The sequence below is a fragment of the Hippocampus guttulatus genome, chromosome 5, assembly GCF_054856545.1.
Source record: "Hippocampus guttulatus isolate MCC_2025c chromosome 5, RoL_Hgut_1.0, whole genome shotgun sequence".
Taxonomy (NCBI): domain Eukaryota; kingdom Metazoa; phylum Chordata; class Actinopteri; order Syngnathiformes; family Syngnathidae; genus Hippocampus; species Hippocampus guttulatus.
The window spans coordinates 15,797,443-15,810,243 of NC_141265.1; the positions used below are offsets into that span (position 1 = coordinate 15,797,443).

Here is a 12,801-nt window from a genome sequence, read left to right on the forward strand (position 1 = left end):
CTTCTGTGTCAGCCTTGGCTGCTCTGAGTCACGCACTGCTCCCCTGTCATGTGGTGTTCCACAGGGCTCAATTCTGGGGCCTCTGCTGTTCTCGCTGTATCTGCTCCCATTGGGTTCCATCTTAAGGAAACATGGTATTCCCTTCCACTGCTATGCAGATGACTGCCAGATCTATGTCCCACTGAGCAAGAAAGACGCCTTCTCATTAAGACCACTCCTATCCTGTCTGGAAGAAATCAAAACCTGGATGGCACAAAATTTCTTTAGATTCAATGAAAAGAAGACAGAGGTGATATTGTTTGGTCCCAGTGGCCCTTGTACATTCCATCCTGTAGACTTGGGCCCCCTGTCTCCTTATCTTAAGTCAACAGTCTCAAACTTGGGCCTTAAACTGGACAGTGATTTCAAACTCGATCGGCAAATTGGTGCCATTGTTAAATCCAGCTTCTTTCACCTTAGACAGCTGGCCAAAATAAAACCTCTCCTCTCACATGAACACTTTGAGACAGTAATTCATGCCTTTGTCACATCCCGGCTCGATTACTGCAATGCCCTTTACTTTGGAGTCAGCCAGTCCTCCATTAAGCGCCTTCAGCTGGTCCAGAATGCCGCTGCTCGCCTCTTGACTGGTACTCGTAAGAGGGAGCACATAACTCCTACTCTGGCATCCCTTCACTGGCTCGCCATTCATTTTAGAGTTATTTTCAAGATCCTCTTATTTGTTTTCAAATCTCTGAATAATCTCGCGCCACCTTACCTCTCTGAGCTCATCCGCCCCTACACACCTGCCCGGCGCCTCAGGTCTGTGGACCAGACCTTATTAGAAGTACCAAGAACTAAACTGAGGCTCAGAGGGGATCGAGCCTTTTCTGTTGCTGGTCCCGCTCTCTGGAATGACCTCCCACTGAACATTCGGCAAGCCTCCTCGCTGCCCATCTTCAAAACCCTCCTCAAAACTCACTTGTATTCTTTGGCATTCGACTCAGCATGACTTAGATTTGTTCTTGGTTTTACTGTTTGGTGCTTTCTACCACCTTTATTACCGATTTGTCTTACTGTTTATTGTGCATGTTAAATTGCTCCATGTACAGCACTTTGTATGCAGCGATGGCTGTTTGAAAGTGCTCTATAAATACTGTTGACTTGACTTGACTTGACAAATCAACAAAGAGAAACTTCACAAAATGTGATCTGAAGACGCTGGTAAACAAAACAAGTGTGATTTTTCCATGCTGCCCCCTGAAGTCAACAACACGCGATCATCTGTGAATTTATAATTGAAAAGGACCCATCCCCACAAGCGGTCTATTTGGGGCCATGGCCACCCACAAAGATGCTTTTGCCCACTGACTTAAGGCACAGATCTTTAAAAAAAACAACAACAACTTTATACCACCTTATCATCGTAGCTAATTTTGTGTTGCGAAATTTTACTGTTAAGTTGTTTATCACTAAAACTTGGAGGATGCCTCATAACATTTGTAACATAACAAAAACATGGCATTTGGAGCGGGTGTAGAAACATTTTATCACCACTCTCAATGGAATGTATGAGCAACCAACCCTATGTACACGACATCTTAGTCACACAGTGCCATATGACAAATGCAGTTTTTCAAGTTGTGCCTCTCGCTGCGAAAAAGTCTTGTTCCAACGGTAGTCACATGCCTCAAAGCCATAATGGCTGACACCGACAAACACGACACGTTCTGTAGTTGTTGGACAGAGGGGGGCAGAGAGAGTGTGTGTTGTTCCTTAGAAGGGAGTGTCCTCTCTGGCAAAGATCACTATTTTCGGTGTAAATTTATTTTGCTTGGATCACTCATTGACATCCTGACTGGAGCACAAAGACAGCTGAAGCAGCAGTGGTGGGAACAGCAGAGTGTGTCTCAGGTGTCGGAAAAGCATGAAGAGCTTCACGGAATGGTTTTTCACTACTCTCGGTGCTGCAGTTGTCATCTACTATGGAGCCAAGCTGCTCCTTTTTACTAGGATGCTTTATCCCAAAAGGTGGTTTCCACTGCCGAAGTCATTCTTTTCGTCCATGGGAGAGTGGGCAGGTAAGCTTGCTGTTTGTGTGTGTGTGGGTGTCGGTGTGTGAGCGTGTGTCTTGTGTTTACAGGCAAAATAATGATTTTATCTCCGGCATAGTATGAACTATATTGAAACAGATTAGAGTGACCCCCTGCTTATTCATGTTTTACTATTCACAAATTGAACATTCACAGTTCACATTTTTTTTCCTTAACATGGTTGCCACGGTAAATTCAAACTACAGTATTGTAACAACTATGTTGTGCCCAAAAATGACCAGAATTTGAATTCCTAAACCTCCTCTAGGTCAACATCAAAGTAGTTTAATTAACTCATTCACTCCAAAAGACGTTTTTAAACGTCTTTTCAGACTTGGTCTAGAATTGGCTGGTACTGGATGAGTTAAATGAGTACAACTTTAGATTTAGATCCACATTTCACATAGGTCTCATTGGTTACATGAGACATTGACATGCAAATCGAGACTTTCTGCGTCATCTTCAGAAATGTAATCATCTGGCACAAAGCCACACAGCGATGTGGCTAAAGTGAGACATTGTGTCAACAAACTCACACCACAAGTCCAGACTTACCCATTCAAATACTTGTCTATGCAGCCAACAGGAATGCATCACTGTATTTGACTCTGGCAACCCTGAAGATCTATAAAACCTACCTGAATTCTTTTTTTGTTTTTGGTGACTCCAAAACCGTTTGATATTAGACTCATTTCCAGGAATGATCAAAGTCTGGATAAATGAGCTGCCACTTTCCATCTAAAAATGGTCCAACAGTTCCTTTGAAAGTTCACCTCACTTCCTCCTGACAGATTTTCGGTAAGCATCAACAGTAACCCTGGGGAAAAATAATATTCTTGTACACTTTGGTTTTGTCCAAAGCAAAGGGCAATGGTCGTTTAAGCTTATATTTCAGTATCCCTGCTCTTATCTCTACCTCCACCCCGTCAATATCGAGCGTTTCCAATTAAAGGGACAGATAGATTCCAAGTATAATGGGCCTCAAACATAAGTTGATGCCACCAGCTGTCAAAATGATTACTGTAATTTCTTCTGTAGTTGCCTCGCTAACCACAGAAGGTCAACGGTCGATCAAGCCAGATGAACACAATTGCAACCGAACAGCAAAGTACAAAGTCTCATGAAAATGACTGAGTCATGAAATCAGTCAGAAACAATAAAAGATTGCGGTCATGAAAGAGTCTTTGGACAGAACTCAGTTGTAACAGTTACATAATTTGATTACATTTGGTGTACAATGATTGGGTTGGATTCTCGTATTCACAATATGAGGTCTAATCACACTATGAGTCACGATAACCACTCTGGACATGTCTCTGATATCCATCCAGAAACAATAATTCAACTATGAAGAAAACATTTCTGTGAACTAAATAAATGTGGTCCGAGAAATGTGCCCAGTGGGACTCCCTCAAGACAGCAGTTTTCATGGATACCATGTAGGTTGTTTTCCATGAGCTGGCACTCTTTGGCTAACATTCTGGACATTTCGCAGTTATACACTTTATGGACATAACACTGCTTTCCAAAGTTTGGATTTGATCTTCAAAGGACCAGAGTCATATCAAAGATCGTGGAGAGCAAAACGCCAATTACCCCTCTCCCCCCAACATATCCTTCCCACCATATCCTTTTGAAAATAAAAGTTAAGCTATGAATAAAAACTTGTTGATGAACTAACATCGTATGCCCTGTTGATCACACTGAGGAAAGATATTGTCATTGATATTTCTCAACTGTCAGAAGTCTGGATTAAAAAAAAATAACAACATGCAATGCCCAGTCTGATGGGTTTGACATGTCCAATGTATTTTCTGGCAAAAGAAATGTAGCTGGCCGAAACTTTTTACGTCAACCTGGGTGGGGGCGTTGCCAGGGACAGCTGGCAGCTCTGTACCACAGAATAACCTTATAGCACATTCATGCAGACTAACAGGGGGACCCCCTTGCTTTATAGCTGGTTTCAGATACACTTTGCCACAATTGGGCTTTCAAGGATATGTGCACGAGACCGCTCCTCTGTCAGCGCCACTTGACTCATTGTCAAATCTCACCAGTTTGGTTGCCTTCAGGGTCTTCCAGAAATCGTAAATGACAGTACAGTACTTAAGAAAGAACGCAATTGCGTTGTTGTGAGTCTGAGAATATTCAATGATTGTTTCACGGACCAGCAGAAGGAGCCCCATGTACCACCCTCTGAGAATCCCCATTCTCCATGTTTTGCAGTTTGAAGAATGTAGCTCGAGCTGCATTCAGAAAACATACATTTGTGCTGATCAAAACAACGGCGTCATCACTTTACATAGCTGGCCCACTCGTTTATTATCACAGTTCCAGTATGTCCCATCTGATTAAAAGCCCCCTAAAAGCTACACTCCCGTCTATCTCGCTTTGCTTGCTGGATCTGAAATTTGTTATCTGAGTATTCGGGCCCTAAGGAGATGAGAGGGTAGTGGCAAGTTGGACACGTTCTCAGCAAGTTCTTTATCAGTGGAACATGCTGTAAGTACAGCACGTTACTTGAACATGATGCATCGGTAAACATAAGCTTCCTCTTTGACATCATGTTGATTAACAATGTTTCCTAGTCGGATGCTATCCCCGTAGTCAGAAGGGAGGAAATGCTGAGTCAACTAATAGAAAGTGTTGCTGTTTCAGTGGTCACCGGTGCTTCAGAGGGCATAGGAAGACGATACGCCTTTGCGGTGAGTCATTATTCCAACTGGGATTTTTATTTTTATTTTTTTAATGAAACTACAGGCACACGATGCTGGTGTATTATCACAAAGTAATTCATATTGCATCAATGATAACATTTAAATCACAGCAAGTCAGCAATAATTGAGAAGAAAAACATCTCGCGGTTCAAAACATCTTGTCACTGAAGAAATAAACTGCGTTCTAGCACATTTAGCATTCAAAAGAAAATACCGGGCAACAAAAAGTGGATTTTACCTTTGAAATATAGCCGAATATTTTGTTTCCCAAGCTTTACTAAGCAAATACTTTACAATGTCAAAATCTAATGGCACGCCATCACACAAAAATGTCACATAAATTATACACAGCATACAGAAATCATGATGAGCTCACCTCAAGTCATGCTTTATTTTATTTCAATTCATTTAATGTCGAATTCATGTGACTTCAACTTTGACTTTAATATTGTAATATTATGACTTTATATTGACAATATATGACTTTATTCTCTAAAAAAAATCCCCTATTCCGTTTTTTTGTTTTTTTTTACATGGATCCTCTCCTCAGCTATTCACAGAAAACTATGCTCTTTCAGAAACACCCTAACGTGTCACAAGATGGCATTAAAACCATATCTTAATAGGAAAGTCGTACTGCCACAGTCCTCTTTTGTGTCATCAATAGCTGGCTGAACAAGGAATGAACGTAGTTATCATGAGCAGGACCAAAATGACTTTGGACAAGGTGGCCAAGGAAATAAGTAAGAATTACATCATTTTATTTACAATATCCACCATTGTTATATTTCCTTGTGTAGTATAGATCCTGTGTGTTCATGTACAGGCGAAACGACACGTCGGCTAGTTAAAGTGATTGTGGTAGACTTCACCAAGGACGACGTCTTCGCTGATATTGAGGAGCAGCTTAAGTACTTGGACATTGGTGTATTAGGTACGACTTCCGCAGCGATCATCATTCTCATCACTATTTGCTTATACAGCCCCGCTTAACACAATTGGTGGAAATCGTTATCAAATGCAATCCATCAAAGTTGGACGTATTTGCTATTGTGTGCCAGTGAACAATGTAGGCATGATGCCCAGTGTGGTGCCTCGCCGGTTCCTTGAAGATGAAGATCTGGACCAGGTTAGTCGTGGCCAAGAGGTTGACAAATATATTGACATGAGTGACGATGAGAAACTTTTGCAAGTTTTGTTTAAAGTGGTGCGGTGGTTGGTACCCAAATAGATTTTCCAGGTATCTGTACTTATTTATTTTAATGTACACAAGCAACATTTGAAAACAGATAAAAGTTCGTAGGTCAGTTGGTGTAATGTGTTAGTTTTATTTAACCCTTTCATGCGCCACCGTAGGTACTTCTACTCCAGTACAAAGTAAAAGTACTTTTACTTTGAAAGCTAGTTCCAAACCGATTACCTCACCCATGTGCAGCCTCTTATTCATTACATTGCACAGTATTTTCTTCTCAAAGATCAGATGATTGCAAAGCTTGTTATCTTCCCTTACAGACAATCGAGAGGGTGATAAATTGTAATGTGAAAACCATGGTGAAGGTAAGAACACAGTGGAACCTCCACAAATGTCCCAAAAGTGATACAATTAGGAGTTACACACAATCATTAGGGAAAATGTGTTTTAAACACCTTCCTGTTCCCTCTCAATTACGTTTCTGTCAAGGTTGTTCAAAGGATGACTCTTTTGAAATTATTTTAGTTTGACTTAGTATCATACAGTGATCAATTTACCTAGTTAATATCCTTTCAATAAAGCAACAGTTTAGAATCAATTAAAATCATTTTGCACTATTTTCTGTGCGTAAAAATAATCCTTTGAAATTACATTAACCCTTTCATGTAACCCGTTAACTTAATAACACGATAAACTGTCCACTGTAGTAACCACTGTCCCTGAAAGGGTTAACTTGGACATCAACCAGCATCACAGATTTATATTGTGTTTGACTTGGCAAGTTCAGCTTTCTGTCTGCATTTCTTATATTTCAAAGTACAAAATACTTTGCATATCCCTAAAATCTCTCTCTCTCTCTCTCTCTCTCTCTCTCTTTGCAACAGATGTGCAAAATAATCCTTCCAGGCATGGAAAACAGGTTTCCTTCATTTGATGTAACCGATTATTTAACTATAACGGCTGCTAGTGGTGGATGACAATAACAAAGAAAAAAACAACAACAACTGGTGTTGAACTATATGCAGGAAAGGGCCACTTCATTAGGTACACCCGCAGAATAATTTGCGACTCATTCCAATGATAACAATAATAATGCCCACCTGTGATTTTCTTTTGACTGTATGTTTATTGCCGTGGCTGACCAGTTAACTGTTAACAGATCCTGGAGAACTGAGCAAGAACAATGTTGGGATAGGGGAGTTTATTTACAATTTTTCGTTACTTTATTTGAAGCTCGAGTTTTGCATGTCACAAAAACAGAGCAAGAACTTTTGACGCTGTTCGTAACACGACTACAATGACTTAATAGTAGATGTGTGAGTGATCAATCATCTATAATACTGGCTGAAATAGAGGGCCTAAAATCAAATTTTGCAAGCGGCTCCATGAAGGTGTAGGCTGGCTCTGAGTTTGTGATTTAGAACTGCGCTGCATCATACAGAGCTGTTTTTGGTTTCCACATTTAGCGACCCAAGTTGGTGCAATGACGTCATTCGCAGAGTGCAGGAGTATCAAATGATGTGGCCCGTAATTGCATGAATCAAGCTGTTTTCTGAGATTTTGTATGTGTGCGGTAAACAGGAGAAAAGGGGTGATCGTAAACATTGCATCCGGAATTGCCTCCATTCCCTTTCCTATGTATTCGCTGTACGCTGCATCTAAAGTGAGTATTGAGCATCGGTTATTCAACCTCTCTGTGGCTTCTAACGTTGTTCCCCTAATTCAGCTTTGTGTCTCACTCTTGCAGATATTTGTGGAGAGATTTTCTCAAGGTCTTCACGCAGAATACAAAGACAAAGGCATTATTATACAGGTACCAGGACCATCTAAACCCTTTAAATCAGGGGTGGGGAACCAACAGCCGAGCCTGTCACACAATTGTAAAAACAGAGAAAAACGGGCGAGAGGCACCCTGAACTGGTTGCCAGGCATTCATAGTGCACAAAAAGACATAAACAAGTTATGTTCACATTCCAACAAGTCGCAGTAGTGCCCACCCCAAAACATTTAATGCTAAATGCTCACAAAGTCTCATAATGAACTTGCTTGTTTTTAACTATTAGTTAAATAATTGCAAATTCTGCATGGCCCTCAGAAAAGATCCCCACCCTTCCTTTAACTACACAAAAGGGATCAGCACGGCTTCTCCTTTTACTGCTTAGCTTCTTGTTTTCTCAGGCAGTCACGCCCTTCGGCGTCTCCACTCGCATGGTGGGCTACCAGCAAACGAACGCGACCATGTTGGCCCCACAAGATTTTGTGACGAGTTCGCTGCAGTATATCAGAGCTGGGGACAAAACGTACGGCAGCCTCTGTCACATGTTCCTGGTAAGGAAAACTCACTATTAGGTAATAGTTACTGGTAAAGTACAACGAAAACTATGACAGAGCACTTCACATTGTCCATGTTTTGCTACCTTACAGCATAACTCCAAAATGGAACAAATTGCCCCCCCACCCCCCCAATATGTGTTCATCCATCCATTTTCTAAACCGCTTATCCTCACAAGGTTCGCGGTCATGATGGAGCCTATCCCAGCTGTCTTCGGGCAGTAGGCAGGGTATAATCAATTTCTTTGAAGTCCTTCCTAATGTTGCTTGTTGATTTTGTTTGAACTTTGTTGGTTGTTTCTATATTTTTGATAGGAGTAATATGTGTCCACTATATGTGACGATTGCAGCTGTAGCCTCTGACAAATGATAAAGTAAACTGGCGAGTTAATCTTCAAAACCCTCCTCAAAACTCACTTGTATTCTTTGGCATTCGACTCAGCATGACTTAGATTTGTTCTTGGTTTTACTGTTTGGTGCTTTCTACCGCCTTTATTACCGATTTGTCTTACTGTTTATTGTGCATGTTAAATTGCTCCATGTACAGCACTTTGTATGCAGCGATGGCTGTTTGAAAGTGCTCTATAAATACTGTTGACTTGACTTGACAATCCAGCTAGCTGGATAGTGAGCTATAACTTGCTAGCTAGCTAGCTTATTATAATGTTGAATACCATAATACAACGCCATGAAAAACGTTTTCTTTTCAATTTGTTTTGTATGTGTAAATGTATTACAAACGTAGAAATCACATGCCGCAAGCTTGGCTGACCTATCTTTTAGTCAGGGTGGCCCATTCCCCTTTGCCACATCTCCCAAACTCCAAGTCGGATGGGGAGCTTCGGTACACAGCCATTTTCTCTCTGAAAATGTTGAATCACTCAAGTCTGAGCTCTTGTTCGTCCGCTCAAAGATCATTCACAGTCATGCCGAAGCCACTGTTGCTATCTTGGCTGTGGGTTTAGGGTCAATAGTTGTTGGTGAAAATTTGTTCCAGTCTAGAATAAGGCAGTAACGTAGTAAATTGTGGACAGTAAAATGAAGTGATGTGAATGCCGTATGGATGCAAGGAACATGAAAATAATTCTTCTTTTGTGGGTGTGCACAGGGCTGGTTACTGCACACTATCCCACTCAAGATTCTCCACACAGAGTTTATACTACAAGGTCTAAAGGAGTACGTGGAGAGAAAACAAGCAGAAAAGAGTTCCAGCCCTGTTGTAAAGGAAGCTTAAAGGAGATGGAGTGCATTAACCATGCCAAGTTGTTTGTGTATACCGTAACAATGGAATGACCAAAATCAGGCAAATCCATTCAATGATATCGGTTCATTTGAAAATGTGTTTTCCGATTAGAAATCATGTTAAGTTATTGCAACTTCCGGAAGGTCAGCACACTAAGTCACTTGTATGATTTGTTTGGCACAGTTTTTACGCAGGATGCCCTTCCTGACACACCCTTCCTATTTTTTGGGGGGCCTGGGACCTGGAAATCGTGTAAAGTGAATTAAACAATTCTGGTTAATATAGTGAATCCCTGAATAATGAAAATCCACAAGAAACTAATGCCTTGTTATCGCCTACACGGAGTAGGGGAGATGTTGGAATGTTTGAAGTTGTAACGTGTAGTGCAATATTTAATAAGACCACTAGAGAATGCTAAAAGGCAAGACTTTGAATGATACATGTTGGAAATCAGGACAGAACTCGTTCTTAGAATTTCTCGTGGATGTTTTAGGTCCCCGTGACCCCGCACGGGATAAACGGTTCAGATAATGGCTGGACGGATGTTTTAAGTCCGGGACCTCTCAGAAGAAAAAAATCTTGATTTGCTCTTGGTTGTTGAAGAGAAGAAAACAAAAGTGTCCTTGGGTGTCTTGAAAGGCGCTTATAAATAAAATCTATTATTATTATTAAAAGTCAGGTGGTCGGACGGTGTTGAATTGGTTAGCGCCAACAAAAGCAAACATGTGACTCAAGTAATGATGCTTAATATTGATACCGTCAACCAGGTATTTAATTTCACACTGTTTATTATATACTGGTTTTATTTTGTAGTGGTGTATTAATTTCATAGATGACCATATACCTTTGTGGCTGAAATATGTTTTTCACTTGCGGCAAAGCAGCTGATATAGAAATATCATTCTTTTTATGATTCACAGTGGATGTGTTTGTAACTGCGTGAGAGGTCACCATTGGTTTTGATAAACAACTTTTATGTTATTGTACATGTTATAGACTAGTAACTTTTAACCACTGCATGAGAAATCATCAAACTTTGGAAAGATTTTTTTTAACTCGTCAACCTATGCCTGCAACATACAGTGACTGGCAGAACAAAATTGTTCAAACAGGCCCAGAGTTCACAAGTACAATTGTGAGTAAACTGAGATAAGAGATTATTTCAGTATTGTATGTATGCTTTTGGGAAAGTTCCATTTGTTTGTTTGCCATGAGATTTTTCTAATGTAATGTGCCTTGACTCAATAAAGTTCACGAAAAAAATGTCATGAATAATTTGATAAACTTGTGCAGATTGTGCAAGGTATGCTGGTTGAGGAAATACAAAATAGTCAGAGACATCGATAAAACAAGCGTTAGTTGGGCAAAATTATTGCATATACAGTACTTTAGTTTAATGCAACACTTATGTGGGACTTTCCAGGTGTGTGTGTGGCTGAAATTAAAATTTGTTTACCCTTCTGAAACCCAAGGTGGGAGGGGATTTTCCTCACCTCGGCTGCTCTGTAATTTAGTGATACCACGACTTTTTGCCACGTTGTAATTTACTTCTTTTTAACCAGCTCTGAGCACACTGAGTAGGACTCTTGATCATAGCGCTTGCTTTTGTTTTGTTTCTTTAAGCTAAATGTCAAAGCTTCATTCACAGAAAAATGTTTATACTGTGCAAAGGGTCTGCCGACCACCAGGCCAGGGCACTGTATTAAGCCCTTTATTGTTACAAAGGAATTTTTGGACTTGCACTAAACATATAATACTGGAACTGTACAACGCAATCTATGAAAGAAAAGGGCAGCATGGTGCGCCTTGATGCTAGCATGTCTCACAGTTCTGAAGTTATTGCAGTTCGAATCTCGAATCTGTCTATGATTGCATCTTGAGTGACTGACAGTGATTACAATCCGGTACAAACATATGGATTTTTTTCAAATCTTCAAACATTTTTAATCATTGACAGACCCCACACATAAAGACAGAATCAAGTATTTAACAGTTTTGGCCTTTTCGTGTGTGGTCATGGTAACATGGAACAACACACACAAAGATTCTGTTCCACTTTTGTGAAGATTGGGTTCCGTTTTCCTAAAGTTGGGTTAATTACTTTTGACCCAGCAGCTTTTCAACGATATCAAGAGGCACAGTTATTTTGCCGTCCGTCAAGGTGGAGGGTCGTTCCTACAAAGGTTGTGACGTAACGCACAAAAGGGTAATAAAATAAATGGCTTCAAGTAATCTTACATTTTGAAAAAAAAATACCCCACCCTTGTGGCCCCCCTCAACCCCATGCACGCCCCTGGTTACGGAATATATTCTTGATCAATTCTGAATCGTGCACTACAATGGATTTTCTTGTCCATATAATTTTAGGGCAATACAAACAGAACCTCCAGTTGACCGCTGTGGCCATACCTAAAAAAAAAAAAAAGATTGGGGGCTGCTCATGTAACAGATCACAATTGAGCACAAATTATCTGTACGCGTGGCTTGAAAAACCTAGCGGGAGCCAGGGGAATGTTATTCTCATGTCCCAAAGCCTGTGGGTGGTCACACTGGACGACAACCTCCACATGAGCGATGGAGCGGGCGCGTGTTAGGAGTGTTGAAGGCGAAACGGGGGTGGAGGAGAAGGTGCTGTCTCTGAGGATGCTGCCTGTGTGACGCCTCACCCCTCCTGAGACGCCTCTCGCTTGTTGTCTCAGTAAACACAAGGCCATAACCCGAACCCTAACCCAAAAATAATCCAACACAAGCGTAAAGCAGCAGCGGCCCACCCAGGAGAGGGGGTCAGCAGCCATGTTCAAGGTTTGAGCCAAGTGTTAAGATATGGAAGTCATTGCCGCTATCCGCTATCATGATTGACACTATCTTCCAATCACCCTAGCTGTCACAATCATAAAACCTTTTAGAGGAATAACAAACTGGTCACCCCCGCCCCCAAATATGCTGAATTCAGGAGCTGAAGTGGGTAGAGTAGTCAAAAATTGTACTCAAGTAAGTGTACTAGTTTAGAAAAGGACACAAGTCAAAGTAAAAAGTACTTTGAAAAATAATTACTTGAGTAAGAGTAAAGTACTGAGTAACTGGAGAGCTACTTATACTTTCTTTTTTTAATAGCACATGAACGTCTGAGATTATTTTCTTTCGGCAACAGCACATTTTAAGAGAGATGGCTTTATGCGATTTTGATGCGGATTTCAAAAGTGTCTTTCCATTTTTTTTTTTTTTTTTTACTTAACGTCACTTGTA

At 40.8% G+C, this 12,801-nt stretch overlaps 1 protein-coding gene across 4 annotated transcripts; it reads left to right on the forward strand.

Moving 5' to 3' along the window:
* The first annotated feature begins 1,650 nt into the window (after positions 1–1,650).
* On the forward strand, positions 1,651–10,536 carry hsd17b3 (hydroxysteroid (17-beta) dehydrogenase 3). Of its 4 annotated transcripts, none has more exons than XM_086112180.1 (12): positions 1,913–2,060; positions 2,771–2,870; positions 4,731–4,777; positions 5,368–5,532; positions 5,616–5,723; positions 5,851–5,918; positions 6,302–6,346; positions 6,866–6,900; positions 7,563–7,644; positions 7,729–7,794; positions 8,160–8,309; positions 9,421–10,536. In XM_086112180.1, exons 4-12 carry the CDS (start codon positions 5,472–5,474, stop codon positions 9,544–9,546), a joined length of 741 nt encoding a protein of 246 aa, XP_085968306.1. In that variant the 5' UTR covers positions 1,913–2,060; positions 2,771–2,870; positions 4,731–4,777; positions 5,368–5,471; the 3' UTR covers positions 9,547–10,536. The 4 variants fall into 4 exon arrangements, with proteins under 4 accessions (XP_085968303.1, XP_085968304.1, XP_085968306.1 ...); XM_086112181.1 differs by having other exon boundaries at positions 5,457–5,532; XM_086112178.1 differs by lacking the exon at positions 2,771–2,870 and having other exon boundaries at positions 1,653–2,060; positions 5,457–5,532.
* The last annotated feature ends 2,265 nt before the right edge of the window (positions 10,537–12,801 follow it).

Bases quoted from the DNA above. Each gene is read 5' to 3' on its own strand.
- hsd17b3 (XM_086112177.1), top strand. From the start codon at position 1,907: ATGAAGAGCTTCACGGAATGGTTTTTCACTACTCTCGGTGCTGCAGTT. The intron at 6,347-6,865 runs GTAAGAACACAG...TCTTTGCAACAG, and splicing joins ATGTGAAAACCATGGTGAAG to ATGTGCAAAATAATCCTTCC. The intron at 7,795-8,159 runs GTACCAGGACCA...TTGTTTTCTCAG, and splicing joins ACAAAGGCATTATTATACAG to GCAGTCACGCCCTTCGGCGT.